General features: G+C 46.2%; 1 protein-coding gene across 2 annotated transcripts in view; it reads right to left on the bottom strand.

Annotated features, from left to right (window-relative positions):
- Positions 1 to 24,339, bottom strand: part of LOC112256658 (formin) — a 106,625-nt gene that overhangs the window by 22,368 nt on the left and 59,918 nt on the right. For both annotated transcript variants that reach the window (XM_024430059.2, XM_024430058.2), the window contains 3 exons: positions 10,659 to 10,751; positions 5,259 to 5,310; positions 1,675 to 1,824 (listed from right to left, as the gene is read on the bottom strand). In XM_024430059.2, the coding sequence (XP_024285827.1) occupies positions 1,675 to 1,824; positions 5,259 to 5,310; positions 10,659 to 10,751 (295 nt within the window). The remainder of the gene's footprint in view (positions 1 to 1,674; positions 1,825 to 5,258; positions 5,311 to 10,658; positions 10,752 to 24,339) is intronic.

Raw genomic sequence — 24,339 nt, 5'->3', positions numbered from 1 at the left:
TTGTAGACCAGAGGAAAGAGTGCCTCCTACTGGCCCTCCAACACCACTTTCAGCAGCATCTGGTCTTCCATCCAGGAACTGACCAGGACCAACCCTGCTTAGCTTCAGAAGCAAGCCAGCAGTGGTATGCAGGGTGGGATGCTCCTGGCATAAATGTAAAGCATAAATGGTTCTCCAAACCATTTTTTTGTGATTCATAAATACTTTCCTAACCCTAAATAATCCACAAGAGCAGAGCATTTTCAAATCTACCAATTGGTGCTGAAACGGTGACGAATGTGCAGATATTTAAATGGCGTTCTTTTATTGATCCCTAATATTCTGAACCCGTTCTCTCGATATTGTAACGACCCTGGGTTTGTAAGCGCGGAAATTGACACTACCGCACGAGCATGCTTTTGTGACCTCGGGCTCGAAGGTCGAGGGTTCGAGACCTGCTCCCTGCTGTTTCATTACATTGGTGTCGGAAGTGATCGGACCTTGCATCCACGACAGTGTGTGTGCTTGGCCGGGGAGCGCGTTCCTGTAAGACGTAGAGCCACAAGCCAGCGCGAGGATATGCTCTTTGAAAGGAGGGAGTAGTGTAACGACCCTGGGTTCATAAGCACGGAAATCGACTCTACCGCACAAGCATGCACCGTTGATAGCGCGCGGGACCTCGGGCTCGAAGATCGAGGGTTCGAGACCTGCTCCCTGCTGTTTCATTACAATATATTCTAGTGAGTCTGTTGACAACAGTACACAGTATTTAAAGGGATGGCTTAAGATAAATGTAATGAAAACTCCATGAGAAAGTCTGTTGGTTTTCAGAGGTTGAATGAAATTGAATCAGAGCGTGCAAGGTAGCCACACTGTGTTACGTGACAGAATAAGGTAAGTCTGAATACCAAATACTGAGTAGTGTGTAGGGAATGTGTAAATTCCTAAGTTGGAATCGGCCCCTAAGAGCTTAGTGCCGTGATGCCAAAATAGCCTAACGCACGTCTGGCCCCTCACTGTCCCTTCCAGCAGCCCCGACCAGATACTTGGCACAGGTTAGGCCAGTGCTGCATCTCTCCATGTGCAATAAACCTGCAGCCCTGTGGACTGGTCAAACCATGACAATGTTTAACAGTCCTCTCAGAACACACAGTCTTTAACAGGCCCCTGTCTCCTGCTAGTAAAGCCAGAAGGCCTCCAGGAGAACTGCTGTCCCGCAGTGGGACTCCCTCCGACACCACGCCTTGGGTCAGATGAAACATCGTAAATCCAGTCCCAGTCTTTGACATTGTACCAGGCCCTAGGCCCGGCCTGCCTACCTTCTCTTTGACGCCCCTGTGCTTTAATAACTGGTAAAAACAGCTACACTCCACACTGTTTACAGAATTCATAATTCTCCATTCAGGGTGTTTTGTATCACACAGAAACGTGAGGGACACCAACAATCAGGTATGTGTTAAAGATGGGTAGGACAAGAGCAACTAAAGGATTCTGGTCAACAGATTTCATGTGTGAAGACTGAACTTTGGCCCAGTCATAACATATCCCCCTTTAATGTAATCAAATAAAGAACACTCAGGTTTCTAGAAAAAGATAGTTGGCAAAGAGCTCTAGAACTTTCCCTTTCGTCATTAGCTGTGTGATTTAATATGAGTGCTAACGAATGGTGATGCAGACATGGTTTCTTCCACTCACCTCTCCTTGGAGATGTTCTTACTCTCCCGCTTCCAAGTGTTCTTAAAGTCGCTGCAGAACTCGTACCAGAGCATGAAGACGTAACCGGGGGCCACCTCCTTCTCCCCAGACTTTGGCTTGAGCCCAAAGTAGCTCACCATGTCCAGGAAGCTGTGTGGGAGAAACAGAGGGAAGAAGAGAGAGCGAAGAGAGAGACGGGCAGTGAGAGAACATCTCACTGGGTCACAGGGGACAGCCGGTAGCGGAGGCTCCATTATCACATTGACCTCCTCTATAGCCTGGAGGGGAACACCCCCCCCCACACACACACACGTGAATGAATTGCCCCTTGGGGATTAATAAAGTTGTATTGTATTGTACACACACATTGATTACGTTCATCCAACTTGCTATCTGAGACATCAAATCCAGTAATAGTAGAGACATGAAGATATTCAAGATTCTCATTCAAGATTCTCAGCCTTAACGAGATGAGAATCTACGGCCCTTGTATGGCAGATCCTCAGACTAATTCAATTGTAACCAAATCTAAACTCTCCACAAGGCTCACAGCAGTGCTCAAAGGGTTTAAAAAGCAGCCTGCTCCTCTGGGGCTTTCTCTAACCTAAACATTGAAAAAAAAAATGTTTTGCCCAGCCTGTCAAGCGCTTGATATAGAGGCACAATGATTCAGGAGATGCTCCCAGATTGACACAGAGGTTTTGACTTCCAGATGGTAGGTGGCTGTTGCGACGCTAATGTAAGACATGTTGGGAGGGGAGTGTTGGGGGATGGGGCAATGTGCGCGGCAGACGGCTGCTCCCACATACTAGCCGCTTCCCATTCCCCAGATATCCGTCATGTGCTCCTCCGACGCTCCAGCGCTGGGGAAGATGGTGCAGTAGATCATCCTCGTCTTGACTCGTTCCACAACCAGACTAGGCCAGGCCAGCGGAACCCAGGAGGAACAGAACATACCAAATTGACATCCATTCTGTAGGCCTTTGTAGACCCGACCAGCACGGCCCAGCTTGATTAACTAGGCTCCTTTTGTATTGGCTCCTTCCCTGACCCTGGGTCAGGTGTCAGAGCTCACACAAATCACGCACAGTCTGTAGTGTGGTAAGCTTAGCTCTTTTCCTTACTCTCTGTCACACACACGCACGCACACACACACACACACACACACACACACACACACACACACACACACACACACACACACACACACACACACACACACACACACACACACAACACACACACACACACACACAAAGACACCACACACACACACACACACACACACACACAAGATAACCCGCACACACACACACACTCACACAAAGACACAACACACACATATACACACTCCTACAAGCACATACCACGCACTTCTGGAGGGCCATGACGCACCTGCCGTGAGGCCGTTTATTTCTGTACCTATGTTCAGCATTCCTCACTGACGGATAAAAGCCTGGGCAACAGGGAATATCACATGGATATTTGGACGGCAAAGATAACATTCCATACAACAGATTAGAAAGGGAAACTCTCCTGTGGTCAGCTGTTACAAAATATGTTTCTTTGACAGCGACGAGGCATCTTCAATAGACAATGGATAATGTATAATAGAAGTTGTGACAGTTCAAATATCCCTCCAGCTAACAACCCTTTAACCACATACGTATGTAAGCAGCACACACGCTGCAGTCGTTTCATATGAAATTGAGCATGATGAGGGAGGGAAACTTAATGGTCCATTAACTGTGGACGTATCAGGAAACCTCAGGGAAACTGAAACATAAAAGAAACTAATTAGGATTGCATGTTCAGGAAAGGACCTCATTGCTCACTGCATAGGGTACCCAGGATATTGAGCAAGAAACTCACATTACATCTCTGAAACTGTCATAAACTGTGTATCATGTCAGCTTTCCATAAAGTAATTTTGCCAACCAATTGACAAAATTAATGTAATTTCTCTACAACCCAAATGTCATAGCAACCGGTCCTTCCTATGATGATGGTATGCTTCAGGCCATAACAGACAAATTCATTCCCGTTCCTTAAGGGGTTGACCCTGTGTTTCAGTAGCTGGCAGTGATGATGTGATGTCTATGAGCCTTATTAACACGGGGCCCTAATCTGTGGCTGTGTCGGTGGGGTAGATGCCTCATCCAGGACAGATGTGAGGGCCGGGGCCCACCCACACCCCACAGAACAAACGGTACACACACACACCACACCACGGCCCACCGCCCATATTCATCACCAGCGTGTCACTTTTATGAGGTGCGTCCCTGGGAACCTGAGAGGGCCCCCCAGCGGCAGGCAGCCCCGGACTGTTTGGATGAAATTAAAGGCAAACTTCATTAAAGGCTAAGGGCTGTCAGCCGTGGGACCCTTTTGATCAATATCCCCAAGTTCAAGACCTTCATTACACTGGTGTCAGTCACACAGTCACATAGAGAGATATCACAATACCACCAGGAGAAGGAGAGAGAGAGAGGAAGAGAGGAAAGCGAGAGACAGAGAAAGAAGGCAGAGGGAGTGAGAGAGAGATGGAGTGAGAGACACAGAGAGAGAGATGGAGAGACCCATGCATTGCCAATCTGAGTGCTTCTCTTGGCTTGAAATGGAAACATGAAACAGGGGTGTTTGGAAACATTGGCTGAGTTGTAGTATTGTCCAAAGCAATCAACATCTTACAGTTTATAGTTTCCATTTTCCAGCGTCAAGCATCCTTTGGTTTCTCCTTCATGTGCTTTTCATGATTTATTTTGGAATCTGGAGAGTTACGATTTAAAGCAAACAATTCTGGTCTCTATCTAAACAAGGAAAAATAATCTATTTGCTTTGTTTGTTCTTTCTAGTGTGTTTTTCCAATATGACATTTTCCAGATATGTTTTTTCTCTGACACTAGTTAAACGTCTGCCAGTTGACCATTTCTCCATAAATAAGGTGGGCCTTCTTACAGTGACTCTTAGAGTTTGCAGTACCAAACACGGAAGATAAGGCCTGATAACAACTAGAGTGGATTGAGCACAGTGTGTGTATGTAAGCATGGCGGGTTATCGGCATTGGCACAGTGTATGTGAGTTTGGTGAGTGTGTGTGAACATGTAAGCGTAGTGTCTGTGTCTGTCTCCATAGGCAGCCCTCCAGACAGCCCTTCCCTATCTCGGGGCTAGTCTACATTGTGCCAGGTTATGACCTGGAGATTGTACTGGTCCTGTGTGTCTTAGTTGGTAGAGAATGGCACTTGCAACACCAAAGTTATGGGTTCAATTCCCACAGGAGACCAAAACAAAAGTATGAAAATGTATGCATTCACTACTGTAAGTTGCTGTAGATAAGAACATCTGATAACTGACTAAAATGTACTAAATGACAGAAGAACTTGCATGGCTACATGACATCCACCATCCATTATACTTGGCTGAGTTCCCTTCTGTATGTCAGAAGGTATTACAGAGGTATGCAAACAGCCAGGTCAGGAAATACAGAGCTCCTCTGTCATACAGATATGACACGTTGTTTGGTCTATGACCTCTAGGTTAATTGTGTTGTGTTATATTAGAACGGACAGAGACGATTCATACCTTTTCTGTGCAGCTTTGAGCTGATCGTCCTCAGCAGTGTGGTCCTTTTGAACTGGAAAAGACAAAACAACAGCATGGATTAGATGAATACACATGGAGTAAACAGACCTATGTGTGAGGCAGTATGGGAGGCTTGGAGGTCACAGTACATACACTAGTGGGAATAGATATTTCCAAATGGAGGTAAACTGAGGTACATCAATGACACTCCATGCAGTCCCGCTGGTACAGATGGGGGTCCTGTGGGTACAGATCTATCCTCTCCCAGGAGGAGTGTCAGGGTGAAGGGTCATTAGCATGACATGTCTAAGGTGGTGGAGCATGTGGTAGAGGTGTCCATGGATTTCACCGTGGTGAATTGTAAGAGGTGAGATGTTTGTGTGTGAGTGTGTTGATGAGGAGTGTGAGGTGGTGGTGTCTGGGGTGGGGGTGTAAGGAGAGGTCTAAGTGTGGACTGTGTGTTGAGGAGGGGAGAGGGGCAGAGGTGCGTAGCAGGGGCACAGGCAGCACAGCACAGCGCAGGGCTGAGGAGTGAGTGTATGAGACTTGGGAACTGGAGGCTCCTGTGGACTCCTGCCATGTAAAAGTGTCTAAATGCAAGGCAGATGTGTGCGGCGGGCCAGGGCGAGGTGCAAGAATTTATCTAGGGCCAGAGAGTGCCTGTGATCTCAGATTTATTGCATTTTCCAGATTCATCCTTTTTACAATGATGGGGGACCTTTCCCACTTGAAGATTTAAGAGGGGGAAGTCTCCCAAAAATTGTTCAAAGGCAGGTTTGGGGGTCTTTTGGGAGAGGGTGAGCTTAAGCTGCTACCACCCCTTTTGCTTTGCTTTTTTTTTTACATAAGCAGGCTGATTGTCTGAAGTAAACCTAATGAAGGGAAGGGGTGGCCATGGCTGGGATTGGGGAGGAGGGGGGAGAGCCATGACCAATGGCGTTAGGCCCAGCGGGGGGTTCAGGCTGGCGCCTGAGGTCCTCTCTGGTGCGGCTCTGTGTAGAGGTGGCACCAGGCCGGCCGGCGCTCTGAGAGAGAGCGGCCCACAGAGAGAGAGAGGGAGAGAGAGAGAGAGAGAGAGAGAGAGAGAGAGAGAGAGAGAGAGAGAGAGAGAGAGAGAAAGAGGATGTGTGAAGTTTCTCTTCCTCCACTCCCTGTGTAAACATGAAACCAGTAGTGGCTAACTAGAAAGTTATGAGACGCTCATGCTGAGAAGGACAATAAATTAGGCCTTTAAAACTCTGACACACTTTTCCAAACCACTGGTTTACCAAGCAGTCAGATAACAAAGTGCTAGGAAACTACATACATAAGCTGTGTTAAGGACCTGGAACCTCTCTGGGAAAAAACACACAATCTTTACTGCATCAGTGACTACAGCTCCGTGCTATAAAAATGTTTTGATGTGTGTATGCCATTTCCATACATACTCAATCAAACATCAAAAGGAGCTGTAACGTGTATGTGTGAAAGTTTGTGTGTGTGTCGATAAATCTCTTGTTCTCGGAAACGATAAATATACCTTGCTCCTTGCCAGCCCTAATCTTTGAACTTTGTTAAGCTGTGCTGGTTTTCGTATTGTTGTCCTATCAAGAGGGAGCTTACGGCCTCCTACTACCATAGCACAAACAAGCACACTTGTTTTCAAAGCCTATGCCCAAGACATCATAATTATAATTGTTTGCCAACACAGTGAAGAGCTCAGGATTGTGCATATATGACCAACCAGATGATTATGACCATAATAGCCTGGTGGGGAAGGGTGGTGAGCTTAGCCTGGTGGACACCAGTGTGCAATGGGATCTTTAGTGACAGACATCTTAAATTAGGGCCCGACTGCACCCTTTTGCAGGGCAGTGTCCTTGTCGCAGCCCTGGGTCATTGGGACCAGAGGGAGGAACATCTCCCTGGGCCAGACACCTCTCAGCAATAAACATAAAGGAGAACACCTCACAGAGTGAGACTCAGCCGTTAAAGGACTACATGGCATGCCATGTTAAACTGACACTTTCCACTCAACACATAGTTATTTGGAAGAGTTGAATATTAGTAACTGGGTTCTGATTCATTGACAACAAAGAGAGCTTATTGAACAACACATGAAAGCCCATAGACCACTAGACAAATAAAACATGACAGAACTAGAGATTCAAGTGGGAAAATTTGTTTTAAATTAGTCATGGTGTGTATTCACTACTCAAAATGTCCCCGAAGGATTCAAAGACTTTCTATTAAAGTGAGAACAGAAAGGTGGGTTTGGCTCATTGTTTTTGTAGAAAGTAACAAAACATTCTTTCAACGCTAATAAAGAGTTCTGAAGGAAAGGGAAAAGACTTGCTCCCAAACTGCTGAAGCATTGCATAAATAGGCGAACTGAGTGCTGCTGAAAGTTAGGGACTCAACATTTCAGCATTCTACCAAAAAATATATAATGAGAGGGGGAGCAGTACTGTATATACAGAAAGGAAGCAGAGGTGGTCATGGGTAATGGCAGAGTAATGCCTTACAAGACAAAGGCTCAATGACTTGGAGCTGTAGGAGCATTGTAGGAGCGTTGTAGGAGCGTTGTGAGATCACAAGCAGGTTTGCGAGGCAGGGCCTAGGGCGTTGGGGTTCAACTGTGGGCCCTGCTGAGAGGGAGCAGCCTGCCCGCCCCCACAGCCTCCACACAGCCTCCCAGGCAGTTCTGGGTCAGCGCTCCACAGACACGATCACATGAGCTGCTCTGCTCCCAATGCCTCGCACAGGAGCAAGCACGGAGTGCACTATGACAAACAGACTGTCCCTCCTCCTATTAAAAAAGTATACCGTACGTATGAGATAATTCATACTGGCTCCTTTCCTACACATGCTTGGTTATGGTTATAACTGTCCATCAATACCAATGACGACATTAATGAATAAGATGAATAATGGAATGGACATCTCTTACACGAAACCTTGCTGCTTCACAAGTAAGTGCAATTGCTGGAGGAGCTCTGTTTATTAAGAACGGATTATAAGTTTCCCACTGGAAAGTTTATGTTCAAGATGGTTTTTTTTGTAAACCAATACCATTTTGTAGCCAGTGGCAACGACAATGTTTAAAGGTTTAAAGAGCTTTCAAATATTCTGTGATATTGACCAAGACTACATGCTTGACACACTGGAATGTTAAAGGGAATAAACAGTCTATAATACATTTCCGTTTGCAATATGTAACTAGGAGACAAGGATACCAAGGCAGACTTTGTTCGCCATGAATACAGTACTCAAAACATCTCTATGCTGAAAACACTTCCCTGCCTCCAGTTCTCACTCTCTACCTCCCGACATGTGGATGCAATCTCTCCGCGAGACAACTCATTTACATATTTTATAGAAAGACCCTATTGTTTCCCAATATTCTCTGTCTGCCTCAAGTCATTTGTGTAATTTGCCCTTCAATGGAGTAAAACATAGATCACCTTGTGACACTTTTGTTCTCACTAGTACTTTGGAGAGATAAGAGGTTGTTGAAGATGTTGGCAAGGGAGAGAGAGGTGGCTTCCTTTTAAGCCAACTCCGATGGCCTACCAGACCTATAGAGGGCCATAGATCTGAGGCAGTGTTTTTGTTAATAGCCTGCTCTTTGTGGCTCTTTGTGGTATGCAGAAATGTGGCTGTGTAAAATTGGTGAAGGTGGCAAAATTGCATGCAGGTGGTTGTTGGCTTGCCAAGATGCTTGAGTTGCAGTCTGTTTGGTTGATGTTTACCCACAGCGAGAGTGATGATAGCTTGATCGTTTAAAGCCAATGAACTGTGTCCAATATTGTGAGAACATTGCCAAAAGCACCACTACATACTGCTTGGAACAAAATGCAGAGTCCTAGTTGGCACTCATTCAAATGAGGAAGAGGTTCTGTATGCATTATGTTGCTTTAGTGTCACGAGCCTGGTACCTGCTCTGTATGAGCCTGACAAGGCACCTCTCCCTCTGTCTGCATGCCACGTTGTAATGCATGTTAGGAGCGGATGTGTTGCTGCTATGTGAACAATAACTCCTGGGAATATTTACACAGTCATTTCCAGTAAATCAGGGATTACAACGCGTCTCTGTAAACTCCTTTCCTCTCCCTTTCACATTCCCATGATCAATAGTAATCACAGTTGAACCTGCTGGCCAACGGAGGAACACTCCGAGATGGATGTCACTTTCTCTTTTGGAAAACTATGACATCTGTGCTTCCTCATGCTGCATACCACAGAAACCTTACAGGAGCCCATGTCTGCATGATGGAAGTAGATAAGCATTATGCTTTCTATGGAAGCAGCTTTACTAGCTGACTGACTGGCTTTGCAGGGCACTGGAGGGGGCTGTCGGGAGGGAAGGCTCTGGGGTGAAGATGCCTAGTGGAGGGGGAGAGGTGGAGGGGATCAGAGTGTCTCTGTCTCAGTGTAGTGTGTCCCTGGCTGCCACGGTGGTCCCCAAAATGTCCCACTGAGTACAGCTAGCCTTTACGAGGCATCAGCCAGGGATGTCCTGCCAGCTTTATAGCAGTCATGAGTACAGGCAGCATGTTAAGGGCAATGTAATCCCCTCTGCAGGGTTAGGCTTTAGACTCTTGTCCCTGTGCTGTCAGAAAGGCAGCCCCCTCTAACTGACACTGGGTCTGGGCTCCACCATCACACAACTAACCGCCTGGCAGGGCACAAAAAATATATAGAAGAGCTAAATTACAGCTTTGGGCTTTAATGGTTCCTCTCAGTGTTTTGGAGGAAGGCAAACAAGACCTCTCTAGTTTCTCTCTGAGTTTGGTTTCTTTACTTGACATTCTCCTCAGCAATAAATAGTCTATGTGGAGAATGTTTCATCTCTGGAGAACAGTGGGTTCATTCTCCATTCAGAGAAGTGACAGGCTGGCTTAGAGACATGACAGAGGGAGTAAATATATCATCACTATCTACTGGTAGAATTTGGGAGTGTGTCACAGAGCATGATTTGAAGGGAGGAGGAAGGGGAAGGTCGTCTCATCACTCAGTCCAGTGGATGGGCTCAGGCCTCTGCTTGACACAGGCCTCTGCTTTCCTCTGGTGCAGTGAGTGATATCAAACATTCAAGAATCCTAATTTCCAAGAGCTGTCATTACAATCGGTAGAGAAGAAGTGGCCTGTGGAGGCCAAGGGGAGAGTAAACACATCTAAACACCCAATCAGGCCAGAACCAATGTATCCTCTCTGGCCCCTGGCTTTATTATCTCTCTCACTGGGGATCAAACAGCCTTCGCTGCCCGGCCTGGCTGCCTGTATTAGGTGACACGCAATGTTTTCAACCCCCTGAGTCTGCTGGAGCAACATCTACTAAAACAACACATAGCACCCCCTGGTAGTCAACACACGGGGCCTTGTCTCCTCCTCTCTTCGGTTCTGGTTTGTTTTACTCACCGGTCGAGACGAAGGCCTCCATTTTCTCCTTGAAGGGCTGGAGGTTCTCCTCTGAGGAGTTAGCACACACCTTCTGCACATCCTTTTCACACGCTGGGGGAGAGAGAAGGCAGGAAACGTTCAATATTGGACATTTCTCAGCAGGAATGGATTTAAAAAGCTTTGGCCTGGGGTGGGTGGAGGAGAGAAAGTGTGAGAAAGAGTAGACTGTGTCCTATGGTGTACTGTGTGAAATTGGCATTTGTTTTTTATTGTCAGAGCCTCATCATTGGGCTAAGGTATAAAACAATAACTAGCGTGCCCAAACAGCAAATGTAGCACATTAATTAATGACATGTGAGAGTGGGTATCACGTTTCCAACACTTTCATAAGTTAGTTAACCAAAGCCTGCCGAGGGGAAACATTTGAGGGAAAAGAAGTGTGTGAATCTCCTCCAAAACATCCCAACCAGATGGCTATTAAAGAGAACTGGCAATCACTTTAAATGAGCTTGGTCTGCATTCAAAATGGAAACAGAGATCATGTTTCATTATCAGTAAAGCCAAGTAATAGTCTTTAAAGGGGCTTTAACACCATTTTCTGGGGGAAAAAAATAAGAAATTGATTATAAATCTTCATCAACATATTCAATAGACAAATGATGGAAATATAGTTTTGTCCAAATACTTTTGAATGGGAGTAGGGTGTTCAATCTGTTACTCTGAAGAAATTAGAGGAGATAACACATAATATGTTGAAGCCACAGATACTGGGGCATCTCTGTTGTAGCCATAGGTACTGAGCCAGCCACCCAAAACATTGAGTGTATGGCCCACTAGCTAGATGGGACATTTTAGTCACGACTTCCACCGAAGTCGGTCCCTCTCCTTGTTCAGGCGGTGTTCGGCGGTCGACGTCACCGACCTTCTAGCCATCATTGATCCATTTTCCATTTTCCATTGGTTTTGTCTTGTCTTCCTACACACCTGGTTCCAATCCCATCAATTACATGTTGTGTATTTAACCCTCTGTTTCCCCTCATGTCCTTGTCTGAGATTGTTTGTTGTATGTAGGTGTTTATTGTATATTCTGGTGTGCGACGGTTTTTGCACACTCTATTTGTTATTTTGCATACTTTGGTTTTCGAAGGTTTTGATGTTTATTAAACAGCTCCGTTTTTACCAAGTTCATTCTCCTGTGCCTGACTTCCCTGCCAACAGCACGCACCACATTACAGACCGTACTATGGAGTCAGCAGGAGAGGATACCCCGGCAATTGAGTTGGAGGAGCGCGTCCAGGAGCATACAGATATGCTTCACCATCTTGGCGTTGCCATGGATCGCTGGGAGAGACAGGCGTTGTCCAGACGATGGACCGCTGGGAGAGACAGGGAGTTCTTCCAGCGCCTCCATCAGCGCAATCGGGGTATCTCTTGAGCGCTCCTTTCCCGCCTGAACCCAGTGGGATCCGTCTCTCCTTGCCCCAGGAGTATGACGGTAGGGCTTCGAACTTCCAGGGGATTTTACTGCAATTAAACCTTTATCTGGCCACCGTCCACCCGGCTCCATCGGATCGTGAGACGGTGTCTGCCCTCGTCTCGTGCCTCACCGGGAGAGCCCTGGAGTGGGCCAACGCCGTATGGAGAGAGGGAGATGCGGTGTTGGACAAGTTTGAGGAGTTCTGGTGAGGACCTCTACCATCTGAGGCAGGAGACGAGGAGCGCCCAGGAGTTCGCCCTGGAGTACAGGACCCTGGCTGCCGGCGCGGGATGGAGCAACAGGGCCCTGATCGACCATTATCGTTGCAGTCTGCGCGAGGAAGTCCGTTGGGAGCTGGCCTGCAGAGACACCAACCCCACGTTCGATCAGCTGGTGGACCTGTCTATCCGGCTGGACAACCTGCTGACTACTCGTGGACGTCCAGATCAGGGTCTGGTGGTTCCATCCTCCCGCACCACCTCTCCGATACCTATGGAGCTGGGAGTGGCGGTGCGCAGGGAGACCGGAGGAGGTTCCCGCTCGTGCACCATCTGTGGCCGCAGAGGTCACACTGCCGGTCGGTGCCAGGTTGGTTCCTCTGGGAATCGAGGCGGCAGGCAGGTTGCTCTGGCATCACCCCATGTGAGCCGGCACCATTCTCTCCCAGAGCCCTCTGTTGCACATATGTTTGTCTGTCACTTTTCCTGAGTTTTCTCCGTATTCCCAGCATAACGCGCTCCTAGATTCAGGCGCGCCTGGGAATTTCATTGATAGAGCGTTAGCTCATAGTTTAGGGACCTCCATTTTTCCCGTGGATGTGCGTTTCCCCGTTCACGGGGATAGTCGACCATTAGGCTCAGGGATACTTAGGGAGGTCACTGCACCATTGGATATGGTGACGCAGGGGGGTCATACGGAGAGAATGAGTATCTTCCTCATTGACTCTCCTGCGTTTCCCGTGTTGCTGGGCCTACCCTGGTTAGCTTTTCATATCCCCACTGTTTCTTGGCCACAGAGGGCTCTCATGGGGTAGTCGCGAGAGTGCTCAGGTAGGTGTTTAGAGGTTTCTGTTGGTGCTACAACGGTGGAGAGCCCATACCAGGTCTCCACCGTGCGCATTCCCCCTGAATATGCCGATTTGGCTCTTGCCTTCTCTAAAAAGAAGGCGACTTAATTACCACCTCATCGACGGGGCGATTGTGCGATAGACCTCCTGGTAGATGCTGCACTTCCCAGGAGTCACGTGTATCCCCTCTCACAGGCGGAGACAGAGGCTATGGAAACATATGTCTCTGAATCCCTGTGTCAAGGGTACATTCGGTCCTCCACTTCACCCGCCTCCTCGAGTTTCTTTTTTGTGAAGAAGAAGGAGGGAGGTCTGTGTCCGTGTATTGACTATTGGGGTCTGAGTCAGATCACGGTGAGGTATAGCTACCCGCTACCGCTCATAGCTACAGCGATAGAGTCAATGCACGGGGCACGCTTCTCCACCAAACTAGATCTCAGGAGCATTTACAACCTGGTGCGTATCCGAGAGTGAGACGAATGGAAGATGGCTTTCAGTACCACCTCTGGGCACTATGAGTACCTCGTCATGCCGTACGGGTTGATGAATGTGCCCTCAGTCTTCCAAGCCTTTGTAAACGAGGGACCTGCACGGCAGGGTTTAGTGGTGTATATTGATGACATTTTGATATACTCCGCTACACGTGCTGTGTCCCTGGAGCATGTGTCCCTGGTGCGAAGAGTGCTTGGTCGCCTGTTGGAGCATGACCTGTACGTCAAGGAGAAATGCCTGTTTTTCCAACAGTCTGTCTCCTTCCTAGGGTATCGCATTTCCACGTCAGAGGTAGAGATGGAGAGTGACCGCATTGCAGCCGTGCATAATTGGCCGACTCCCACCACGGCCAAGGAGGTGCAGCGGTTCTTAGGGTTTGCCAACTACTACCGGAGGTTTATCCGGGGTTTTGTTCAGGTGCCAGCTCCATTATCTCACTGCTGAAGGGGGGCCCGGTGCGCTTGCAGTGGTCAGCTGAGGCGGACAGGGCTTTTAGTCACCTGAGGGCTCTGTTTACCTTGGCTCCCATGCTGGCCCATCCGAATCCCTCTTTGGCATTCATAGTGGAGATGGACGCGTCCGAGGCTGGGATAGGAGCGGTGCTCTCTCAGCGCTCGGGTACGCCACCGAAGCTCTGTGCCATCTTCTCGAAGAAGCTCACCCCGGCGGAGCAAAACTATGATGTGGGGGACCGGGAGCTGTTGGCTGTGGTCAAGGCCTTAAAGGCGTGGAGACATTGGCTTGAGGGGGCTAAACACCCTTTTCTCAACTGGACTGACCACCGTAATCTGGAGTACATCCAGGTGGCGAGGATACTGAACACTCGCCAGGCAAGGTGGGCCATGTTTTTCACCCGTTTTGTATTTACCCTTTCATACAGACCAGGCTCTCAGAATGCTAAGGCAGGCGCATTGTCCCGGCTGTATGATACAGAGGAGCGGCCCATGGATCCCACTCCCATACTCCCGGCCTCTTGCCTGGTGGCACCAGTAGTGTGGTAGCTGGACACAGACATTGAGCAGGCGTTGCGTACAGAGCCTGCTCCCCTTCAATGTCCGGCTGGGCGTCTGTACGTTCCGTCTGCTGTCCGGGACCGGCTAATCTATTGGGCCCATATGTCACCCTCCTCTGGTCCTCCTGGTATTGGTCGGACGGTGCGCTGTCTTAGTGACAAGTACTGGTGGCCCAATTTAGCTAAGGACGTGAGGGTTTATGTTACCTCATGCTTGGTGTGTGCCCAGGGACGCTGCTCATGTCCATCTTCAGTGCGCCAGAAAGTGGCCGCAGACCGTCACCGCAGTGAGGCCCCGGTGTTCGCACCAGGGGATCGGGTCTGGCTCTCGACCCGTATCGAAGGGGCCCCACATTACAATTTTATTTTATTTATTTAACCTTTATTTAACCAGGCAAGTCAAGAACAAATTATTATTTTACATTGATGGCCTACCCCGGCCAAACCCTCCCCTAACCCGGACGACGCTGGGCCAATTGTGCGCCGCCCTATGGGACTTCCGATCACGGCCGGTTGTGATAAAGCCTGGGATCGAACCAGGGTCTGCAGTGACTCCTCTAGTACTGAGATGCAGTGCCTTAGACCGTTGCGCCACTCGGGAGCTGACATGCTGGCAGTAGATTGCCCTGTCCTGTTCTGGCTTTTCCCAGTGGGACTGTACATGTGGGTGACGGCTGAATGTGGAAGCCTTGTTTGTTGTTTGCTCTGGATGAGCCTTTGTTGTCCTGCCAAACCACCTAGCTCACACGGGCTCAAAAGAAACGGCCGATGACTTGACGGAGCGTGAGCCAAACTATTTAATTTCCTCCTAACAATCAACATGGGATGATATCTACAGAGCCGCCTGCCAAAATAACTTCCTCAAAGCTGTAAGTCATAAAGCTGTGCAATAAATACCTTGCGTTGGTTATTACTGCATCGCTTAATGTCTTAACAACACAACAGGAACACTGTTTGGTCAGAGTCTAAGACTGGTTCACTGGTTTCCACAACAATCAAGAGGGATGTATTAAGAACAGGTGAACATGCCCAGTGACCCACTATCCTTTTCCAGGTTCGGAGGAAAAGTTGCTCTTGAAAGGTGAGGGACAACTTGAACTACCGCACACTACTTGAGTAAGCAAAGACACTATTCCAATCACACATTAAAATCCCCCTGTCTCAAGTGGGCACAGTAAAGGGTGTTCAAAACAGCAAGACTACAATTCAGAGGCGGCTCCCCTCCAAAATGTGGTCCAGACAGTGTAGGCCACAAGAAGGAAGACCAAATAACATCAGCAGCTGCTTGAAATAAAACCCTAGTGGGCCTCTGGTTTAGGACATTGTCTTTCAGTGACAATGCATAATCACGGAGGGTTAGTAGAAGGAAGAGGAGGAGGCAGAGGAGAAGGGAGTGAGCTCTTTCTAATGCAGAAGTCACCTGGGGATATACTGTTTAACAGTACTATTACAGTTTAACAGTATTATTACAGTGTAACAGTAGTATTACTGTTTAACAGAAGAATTACAGTTTAACAGTAGTATTACAGTGTAACAGTAGTATTACAGTGTAACAGTAGTATTACCGCTTAACAGTAGTATTACAGTTTAACAGTAGTATTACAGTTTAACACTAATATTATAGTTGAACAGAGGTATTACAGTTTAACAGTGTGTATTACCGCTTAACAGTAGTATTTCAGTTTAACAGTAGCATTACAGTTTAACAGTAGTATTACAGTGTAACAGTACTATTACAGGGTAGCAGTAGTATTACAGTGTAACAGGCCAACTGAAGCCTGCTCTGCCTGCTCTGTAAATATGTTCATGCTGTTCTCTAATTGGCCAGTGAGTGTTCATTTGGGCTCTCTGTGCCCAAACAACCATATCAGTTTCCCTGTGGGCACAGCAGCAGAGAGAGAGAGTTGAGAGAAGGGGAAAGAGAGGGTGAGGGAGGAGAAAGAGAGAGGGAGAGAGAGAGAGAGAGAGAGAGAGAGAGAGAGAGAGAGAGAGACTTCACTTGAGGCTCTTCTTTCAGAGGAAAAAACTTTGTCGCAAAAGACTGTCACGTCATGGTCAGACAGAAGCGGACCGCACTGCTACCGTCAGCGTTGTTTGTCCTGTCTGGCTTTCTGTCCAGTCACCAGGTCACAGGGGACCTGTCTCCCACCACAGACACAATGCTGCAAGCTGGGAGACAGACAGAAGCTCCCTACCATTTCCAGCCAGGGTCAGCCCACATACAGACAGTGGATTCAGCATTATTGTGGAAAGTGACTGATATCTATGTGTAAATCAAGATAAAATGTATCTTAATTTACAGAATTACTCATCATGAACTGTAAGCAATACATGAAATGCCCACACATATTCTCAGTATCCAAATACATGTAGAGGGATCTAGTTCAAAACCTTATCATCTGTGATGTCCATGCAGGTTTATTTGGATTTAGAGAGGTGACATAAGACAGATATGATGGTAGGATGATTTGATGGCCATATAATCAAGGGTTGCCAGACACAAACTGCTTGTTGTTAATACTGTAGTAAGGCATGGATACATGACGTCTACAGAGTATGTACACAGGAAGCACACCCACTACATGCTGTCTGTAAGGACACTGGGCTAGCTGGTATGCCAGAGTATTGCATCATATAAGGTATGTTACTGTACTGTAATATGGGGAAGGAGCTAACATGAAAAGACAGAGTCTGACTTCTGCTCCGAGACATGGCAAACGCGGTTAGTCAAGCTTGTCACTTTGATGTAATAAATGAACCATGAATTCCTCCACATTAACCAATGGCTTGCCCAAAGCTACAGGGAAATGTTAGGACATCAAGACAATGCCACATTATTCTGTAGACCCTGGGATGTTTGGAAAACAAAACATTATAAACACAAACTGTCTTGGATAATCATGGAGCTCTACATAATTGACTGCCATATAGAAAAAGGTTTATGTTCTCAATGTTCTACTGCTAAAACTCACTTCAATTAAAGATTCATGTTGATTTTGCTGTGCACTTTATTTCTAAGCATTACTGACAATTTAAAAAAACTCCTACAGATATACATACACGACATAGTGTTTTTGCCCATCAAGCATGAATGCTTTGGAAACTATTTTCTCGTAGGAAGAGAGAGGTTAGTCTTGTCCGTGATCTGGCCTGACAGATCAGTGTTATCTACACCAGGCACTGGATCATTTTCCATCAGCTCTAAAGCACAAATCTCTCTCTAATCCACAATTATATACAATCCCAGTGCACTGTCAGGCTCCCAGCTTCCACCTCCCTCCCATCCAGGCAAGAGCCCTGCTATAACCAAGGCTACATGGGGCCAGCCATGAGGCTTATTGTAAAGGTACAGTAAGACACTGCTCCTCCCCCTAAGATAAATCTATCTCTATCAGCCTGGACAAATCAGGAATCCAACCCTGGCCCACCTCCTACAGAGCCTGTCTGAGAACACAATGCTGACATACTGTGTACACACAGTCCTGGAAACTAATATTTGTTGTAAGACACGGTTCTCCAAGGTTCAGGGAGTCAGCTAGAGTGCACCACTGAGCTCTGTTCTGCTGTAAGGGAATGCTTGGGAGGTCATAGTTTGAGGAAATCATACAAAATGTATATATACAGTGCATTCGTAAAGTATTCAGACGCCTTGACTTGTTACATTACAGCCTCATTCTAAAATAGATTTTTTTTTAAATCCTCATAAATCTACACACAATACCCCATAATAACGAAGCAAAAACGTTTTTTTTTAAATGTTTGCAAATGTACGACAAATATAAATCGGAAATATCACATTAACATGACTATTCAGACCCTTTACTCAGTACTTTGTTGAATCACATTTGGCAGCGATTACAGCCTTGAGTCTTCTTGGGTATGACGCTACAAGTTTGGCACACCTGTATTTGGGAAGTTTCTCCCATTCCTCTCTGCATATCCTCTCAAGCTCTGTCAGGTTTTCAGGTCTCTCCAGAGATGTTCGATCGGCTTCAAGTCCAGGCTCTGGCTAGGCCACTCAAAGACATTCAGAGACTTGTTCCGAAGCCACTCCTGAGTTGTCTTGGCTGTGTGTTTAGGGTCGTTGTCTTGTTGGAACGTGAACCTTCACCCCAGTGTGAGGTCCTGAGCGCTCTGGAGCAGGTTGTCATCAAGGATCTCTCTGTACTTTGCTCCGCTCAACTTTACCTCATCCCCACAGCATGATGCTGCCACCACCGTGCTTCACCATAGGGGTGGTGCCAGGTTTCCTCCAGACGTGACGCTTGGCATTCAGGCCAAAGAGTTCAATCTTGGATTCATCAGACCAGAGAATCTTGTTTCTCATGGTCTGAGAGTCTTTAGGTGACTTTTGGCAAATTCCAATCGGGCTGTCAAGTGCCTTTTACTGAGGAGTGGCTTCAGTCTGGCCACTCTACCATAAAGGCCTAATTGCTGGAGTGCTGCAGAGATGCTTGTCCTTCTGGAAGGGTCTCCCATCTCCACAGAGGAACTCTAGAGCTCTGTCAGAGTGCCCATCATGTACTTGGTCACCTCCCTGACCAAGGCTCTTCTCCCCCGATTACTCAGTTTGGCAGGGCGGCCAACTCTAGGAATAGTCTTGGTGGTTCTAAACTTCTTCCATTTAAGAATGGTGGAAGCCACTGTGTTCTTGGGGACATTTAATGATGCAGAAATGTTTTGGTACCCTTCCCCAGAACTGTGCTTCAACACAATCCTGTCTCGGAGCTCTACTGACAATTCCTTCGACCTCATGGCTTGGTTTTGCTGTGAAATGCACTGTCAACTGTGGGAACTTATATACAGTGCCTTGCGAAAGTATTCGGCCCCCTTGAACTTTGTGACCTTTTGCCACATTTCAGGCTTCAAACATAAAGATATAAAACTGGATTTTTTTGTGAAGAATCAACAACAAGTGGGACACAATCATGAAGTGGAACGACATTTATTGGATATTTCAAACTTTTTTAACAAATCAAAAACTGAAAAATTGGCCGTGCAAAATTATTCAGCCCCTTTACTTTCAGTGCAGCAAACTCTCTCCAGAAGTTCAGTGAGGATCTCTGAATGAGCCAATGTTGACCTAAATGACTAATGATGATAAATACAATCCACCTGTGTGTAATCAAGTCTCCGTATAAATGCACCTGCACTGTGATAGTCTCAGAGGTCCGTTAAAAGCGCAGAGAGCATCATCAAGAACAAGGAACACACCAGGCAGGTCCGAGATGCTGTTGTGAAGAAGTTTAAAGCTGGATTTGGATAGAAAAAGATTTCCCAAGCTTTAAACATCCCAAGGAGCACTGTGCAAGCGATAATATTGAAATGGAAGGAGTATCAGACCACTGCAAATCTACCAACACCTGGCCGTCCCTCTAAACTTTCAGCTCATACAAGGAGAAGACTGATCAGAGATGCAGCCAAGAGGCCCATGATCACTCTGGATGAACTGCAGAGATCTACAGCTGAGGTGGGAGACTCTGTCCATAGGACAACAATCAGTCGTATATTGCACAAATCTGGCCTTTATGGAAGAGTGGCAAGAAGAAAGCCATTTCTTAAAGATATCCATAAAAAGGGTCGTTTAAAGTTTGCCACAAGCCACCTGGGAGACACACCAAACATGTGGAAGAAGGTGCTCTGGTCAGATGAAACCAAAATTGAACTTTTTGGCAACAATGCAAAACGTTATGTTTGGCGTAAAAGCAACACAGCTCATCACCCTGAACACACCATCCCCACTGTCAAACATGGTGGTGGCAGCATCATGGTTTGGGCCTGCTTTTCTTCAGCAGGGACAGGGAAGATGGTTAAAATTGATGGGAAGATGGATGGAGCCAAATACAGGACCATTCTGGAAGAAAACCTGATGGAGTCTGCAAAAGACCTGAGACTGGGACGGAGATTTGTCTTCCAACAAGACAATGATCCAAAACATAAAGCAAAATCTACAATGGAATGGTTCAAAAATAAACATATCCAGGTGTTAGAATGGCAAAGTCAAAGTCCAGACCTGAATCCAATCGAGAATCTGTGGAAAGAACTGAAAACTGCTGTTCACAAATGCTCTCCATCCAACCTCACTGAGCTCGAGCTGTTTTGCAAGGAGGAATGGGAAAAAATTTCAGTCTCTCGATGTGCAAAACTGATAGAGACATACCCCAAGCAACTTACAGCTGTAATCGCAGCAAAAGGTGGCACTACAAAGTATTAACTTAAGGGGGCTGAATAATTTTGCATGCCCAATTTTTCAGTTTTTGATTTGTTAAAAAAGTTTGAAATATCCAATAAATTTCGTTCCACTTCATGATTGTGTCCCACTTGTTGTTGATTCTTCACAAAAAAAGACAGTTTTATATCTTTATGTTTGAAGCCTAAAATGTGGCAAAAGGTCGCAAAGTTCAAGGGGGCCGAATACTTTCGCAAGGCACTGTAGACTGGTGTGTTCCTTTCCAAATCGTGTCCAATCAATTGAATTTACCACAGGTAGACTCCAATGACATTGTGATGATCAACAGAAACAGGATGCACCTGAGCACCTTTATATTTTTAAAACATTTGCAAAAATATCTACATCTATTGGGCATTGTGTGTAGACTGCTGAGGAAAAACATGTATTTAATCAATTTTAGAATAAGGCTGTAACGTAACAATCTATATATATATATATATATATACAGTACCAGTCAAAAGTTTGGACACACCTACTCATTCAAGGGTTTTTCTTTATTTTTCTATTTTCTACATTGTAAAATAATAGTGGTGACATCAAAACTATGAATAACAAATATGGAATCATGTAGTTATCAAAAAAGTGTTAAACAAATGTTTAGTGTGCAAAGGATTAGCATTTAAATTAATATGATTATCAAGTGTGTAGTGATTCATTTGCGTAATTCCCACCTTTCGAAGTCTACACCCACTTCCCTTTTGTCCACCAAGCCTTAATACTGGTTTAGCCCACTAGGGCACATCCCCTATCATTTCCTTGTAACCATATCTACTTTGTTTGTTTGTTTGTATGTGCATTTCTGTGATTATTTAGTTAGTTAATAAATAAATGATTGAGACAATTGATGTATGGATGACTCATCGTGAAGACTGGGTTTGTGCAGATGACCAACAATTTACAACATTTGGAATGAGACTAACGTGAGGTAAAGAATAACTTATTAATTAGAAGACTAATTGATCAGATATTAAAATATCTGAACGTTATATTAGGAAAATTATAACTTTGTAATCCGAATATTTTCCTTCGTGTCCCGATTTCCTAGTTAATTCATATTTACCTGATTAGTTAATCACGTAATAATAATTACAGAGAATTGATTTGATAAAATAACAGTCTTCAGTTTAATGATGCCAAAGACACGACACTGGACTCGAACACAGACTCTCTAGTGACACAGCTAGCACTGCGATGCAGTGCCTAAGACCCCTGCGCCACTCGGGAGGCCTGGAATTTCTTTCCTTCTTAATGCATTTGAGACAGTTTGGTGTGTTGTGACAAGGTAGGGGTTGTATACAGAAGATAACCCAATTTGGTAAAATACCAAGTCCATATTATGGCAAGAACAGCTCAAATAAGCAAAGAGAAATGAGTCCATCATTATTTTAAGACATGAAGGTCAGTCAATCCGGAAAATGTCAAGAACTTTGACAGTTTCTTCGAGTGCAGTCGCAAAAACATCAAGCGCTAAAATGAGACTGTTTCTCATGGGGACTCAGTTACCTCTGCTACAGAGGATGCGTTCATTAGAGTTAACTGCACCTCAGATTGCAGCCCAAATAAATTTAAGTGACAGACACATCTCAACATCAACTGTTCAGAGAAGAGTGCTTGAATCAGGCCTTTATGGTCAAATTGCAGCAAAGAAATCACTACTAAAAAGACACCAATAAGAAGAAGAGACTTGCTTGGGCCAAGAAACATGAGCTAATCAAATCAAATCAAATGTATTTGTCACATACACGTGTTTAGAGAAAGCTCTCTATTGTGCATCTGTAAAAGTTTGTGAGGGTTTTAGGTGCCAAGTAATTTCAGTTTGTCAGTGATGTGTACACCGAGGAACTTGAAGCTTTCTACCTTCTCCAGTGCGGTCCTGTTGACGTTGATAGGGGGTGCTCCCTCTGCTGTTTCCTGAAGTCCACGATCAGCTCCTTTGTTTTGTTGATGTTGGGTGAGAGGTTATTTTCCTGGCAACCAGGGCCCTCACCTCCTCCCTTTAGGCTGTCTCGTCATTGTTGGAAATCAGGCCTACAACTGTTGCGTCGTCTGCAAACTTGATGATTGAGTTGGAGGCGTGCATGGCCACACAGTCATGGGTGAACAGGGAGTACAGAACGCATCCTTGTGGGGCCCCAGTGTTGAGGATCAATGAAGTGGAGGTGTTGTTCCTACCTTCACCACCTGGGGGCAGCCCGTCAGGAAGTCCAGGACCCAGTTGCACAGGACGGGGTTCAGACCTAGGGACTCAAGCTTAATGATGAGCTTGAAGGGTACGATGGTGTTGAATGCTGAGCTATAGTCAATGAACAGCATTCTTACATAGGTTTTCCTCTTGTCCAGATGGGATAGGACAGTGTGCAGTGTGATGGCGATTGCATCATCTGTGGGTCTGTTGGGGCAGTAAGCAAATTGAAGTGGGTCTAGAGGGACAGGTAAGGTAGAGGGGAAAGTATCCTTTACTAGTCTCTCAAAGCACTTCATGATGACAGAAGTGAGTGCTATGGGCGATAGTCATTTAGTTAAGTTACCTTTGCTTTCTTGGGTACAGGAACAATGGTGGACATCTTGAAGCATGTGGGGACAACCGACTAGGATAGGGAGAATATGTCCATAAACACTCCAGCCAGCGTTATGCTCTGAGGACGAGGCTAGGGATGCCGTCTGGGCTGGCAGCCTTGCGAGGGTTAACACACTTAAATGTCTTACTCACGTCAGCCACGGAGAAGGAGAGCCTACAGTCCTTGGTAGATGGCCGTGTCGGTGGTACTGTGTTATCCTCAAAATGGGCAAAGAAGGTGTTTAGCATGAAACATGATGTCGGTGTCCACCACGTGGCGGCTTTTCCCTTTATAGTCCATGATTGTCTCGTGACTGAGCCGTTGAATTGCAACTCCACTTTGTCTCTAAACTGCCATTTTGCCTGTTTGATTGCCTTACGGAGGGAATAACTACACTGATTGTATTCAGCCATATTCCCAGTCACCTTGCCATGGTTAAATGCGATGGTTCGCACTTTCAGTTTTGCATGAATGCTGCCATCTACCCACGGTTTCTGAATAGGGTAGGTTGTAATAGTCACAATGGGTACAACATCCCCTATACACTTCCTGATTAACTCAGTCACTGTCTCAGTATATTCGTCTTTGTTGTTCTCGGAGGCTACCCGGAACATATCCCAGTCCGCGTGACCAAAACAATCTTGAAGTGTGGATTCCGATTGGTCAGACCAGCGTTGAATAGCCCTTAGCACGGGTACTTCCTGTTTGAGTTTCTGCCTATAGGAAGGGAGGAGCAAAATCTAGTCGTGATCAGATTTGCCGAAGAGAGGGTGGGGAAGGGCCTTGTAGGCATCCTGGAAGTTGGAATAGCAGTGGTTGAGTGTTTTAGCAGTGTGAGTACTACAGTCAATATGTTGATAAA

This window comes from Oncorhynchus tshawytscha, linkage group LG08, assembly GCF_018296145.1.
Source record: "Oncorhynchus tshawytscha isolate Ot180627B linkage group LG08, Otsh_v2.0, whole genome shotgun sequence".
NCBI lineage: Eukaryota > Metazoa > Chordata > Actinopteri > Salmoniformes > Salmonidae > Oncorhynchus > Oncorhynchus tshawytscha.
This window is presented reverse-complemented; position numbering and strand designations above follow the sequence as displayed.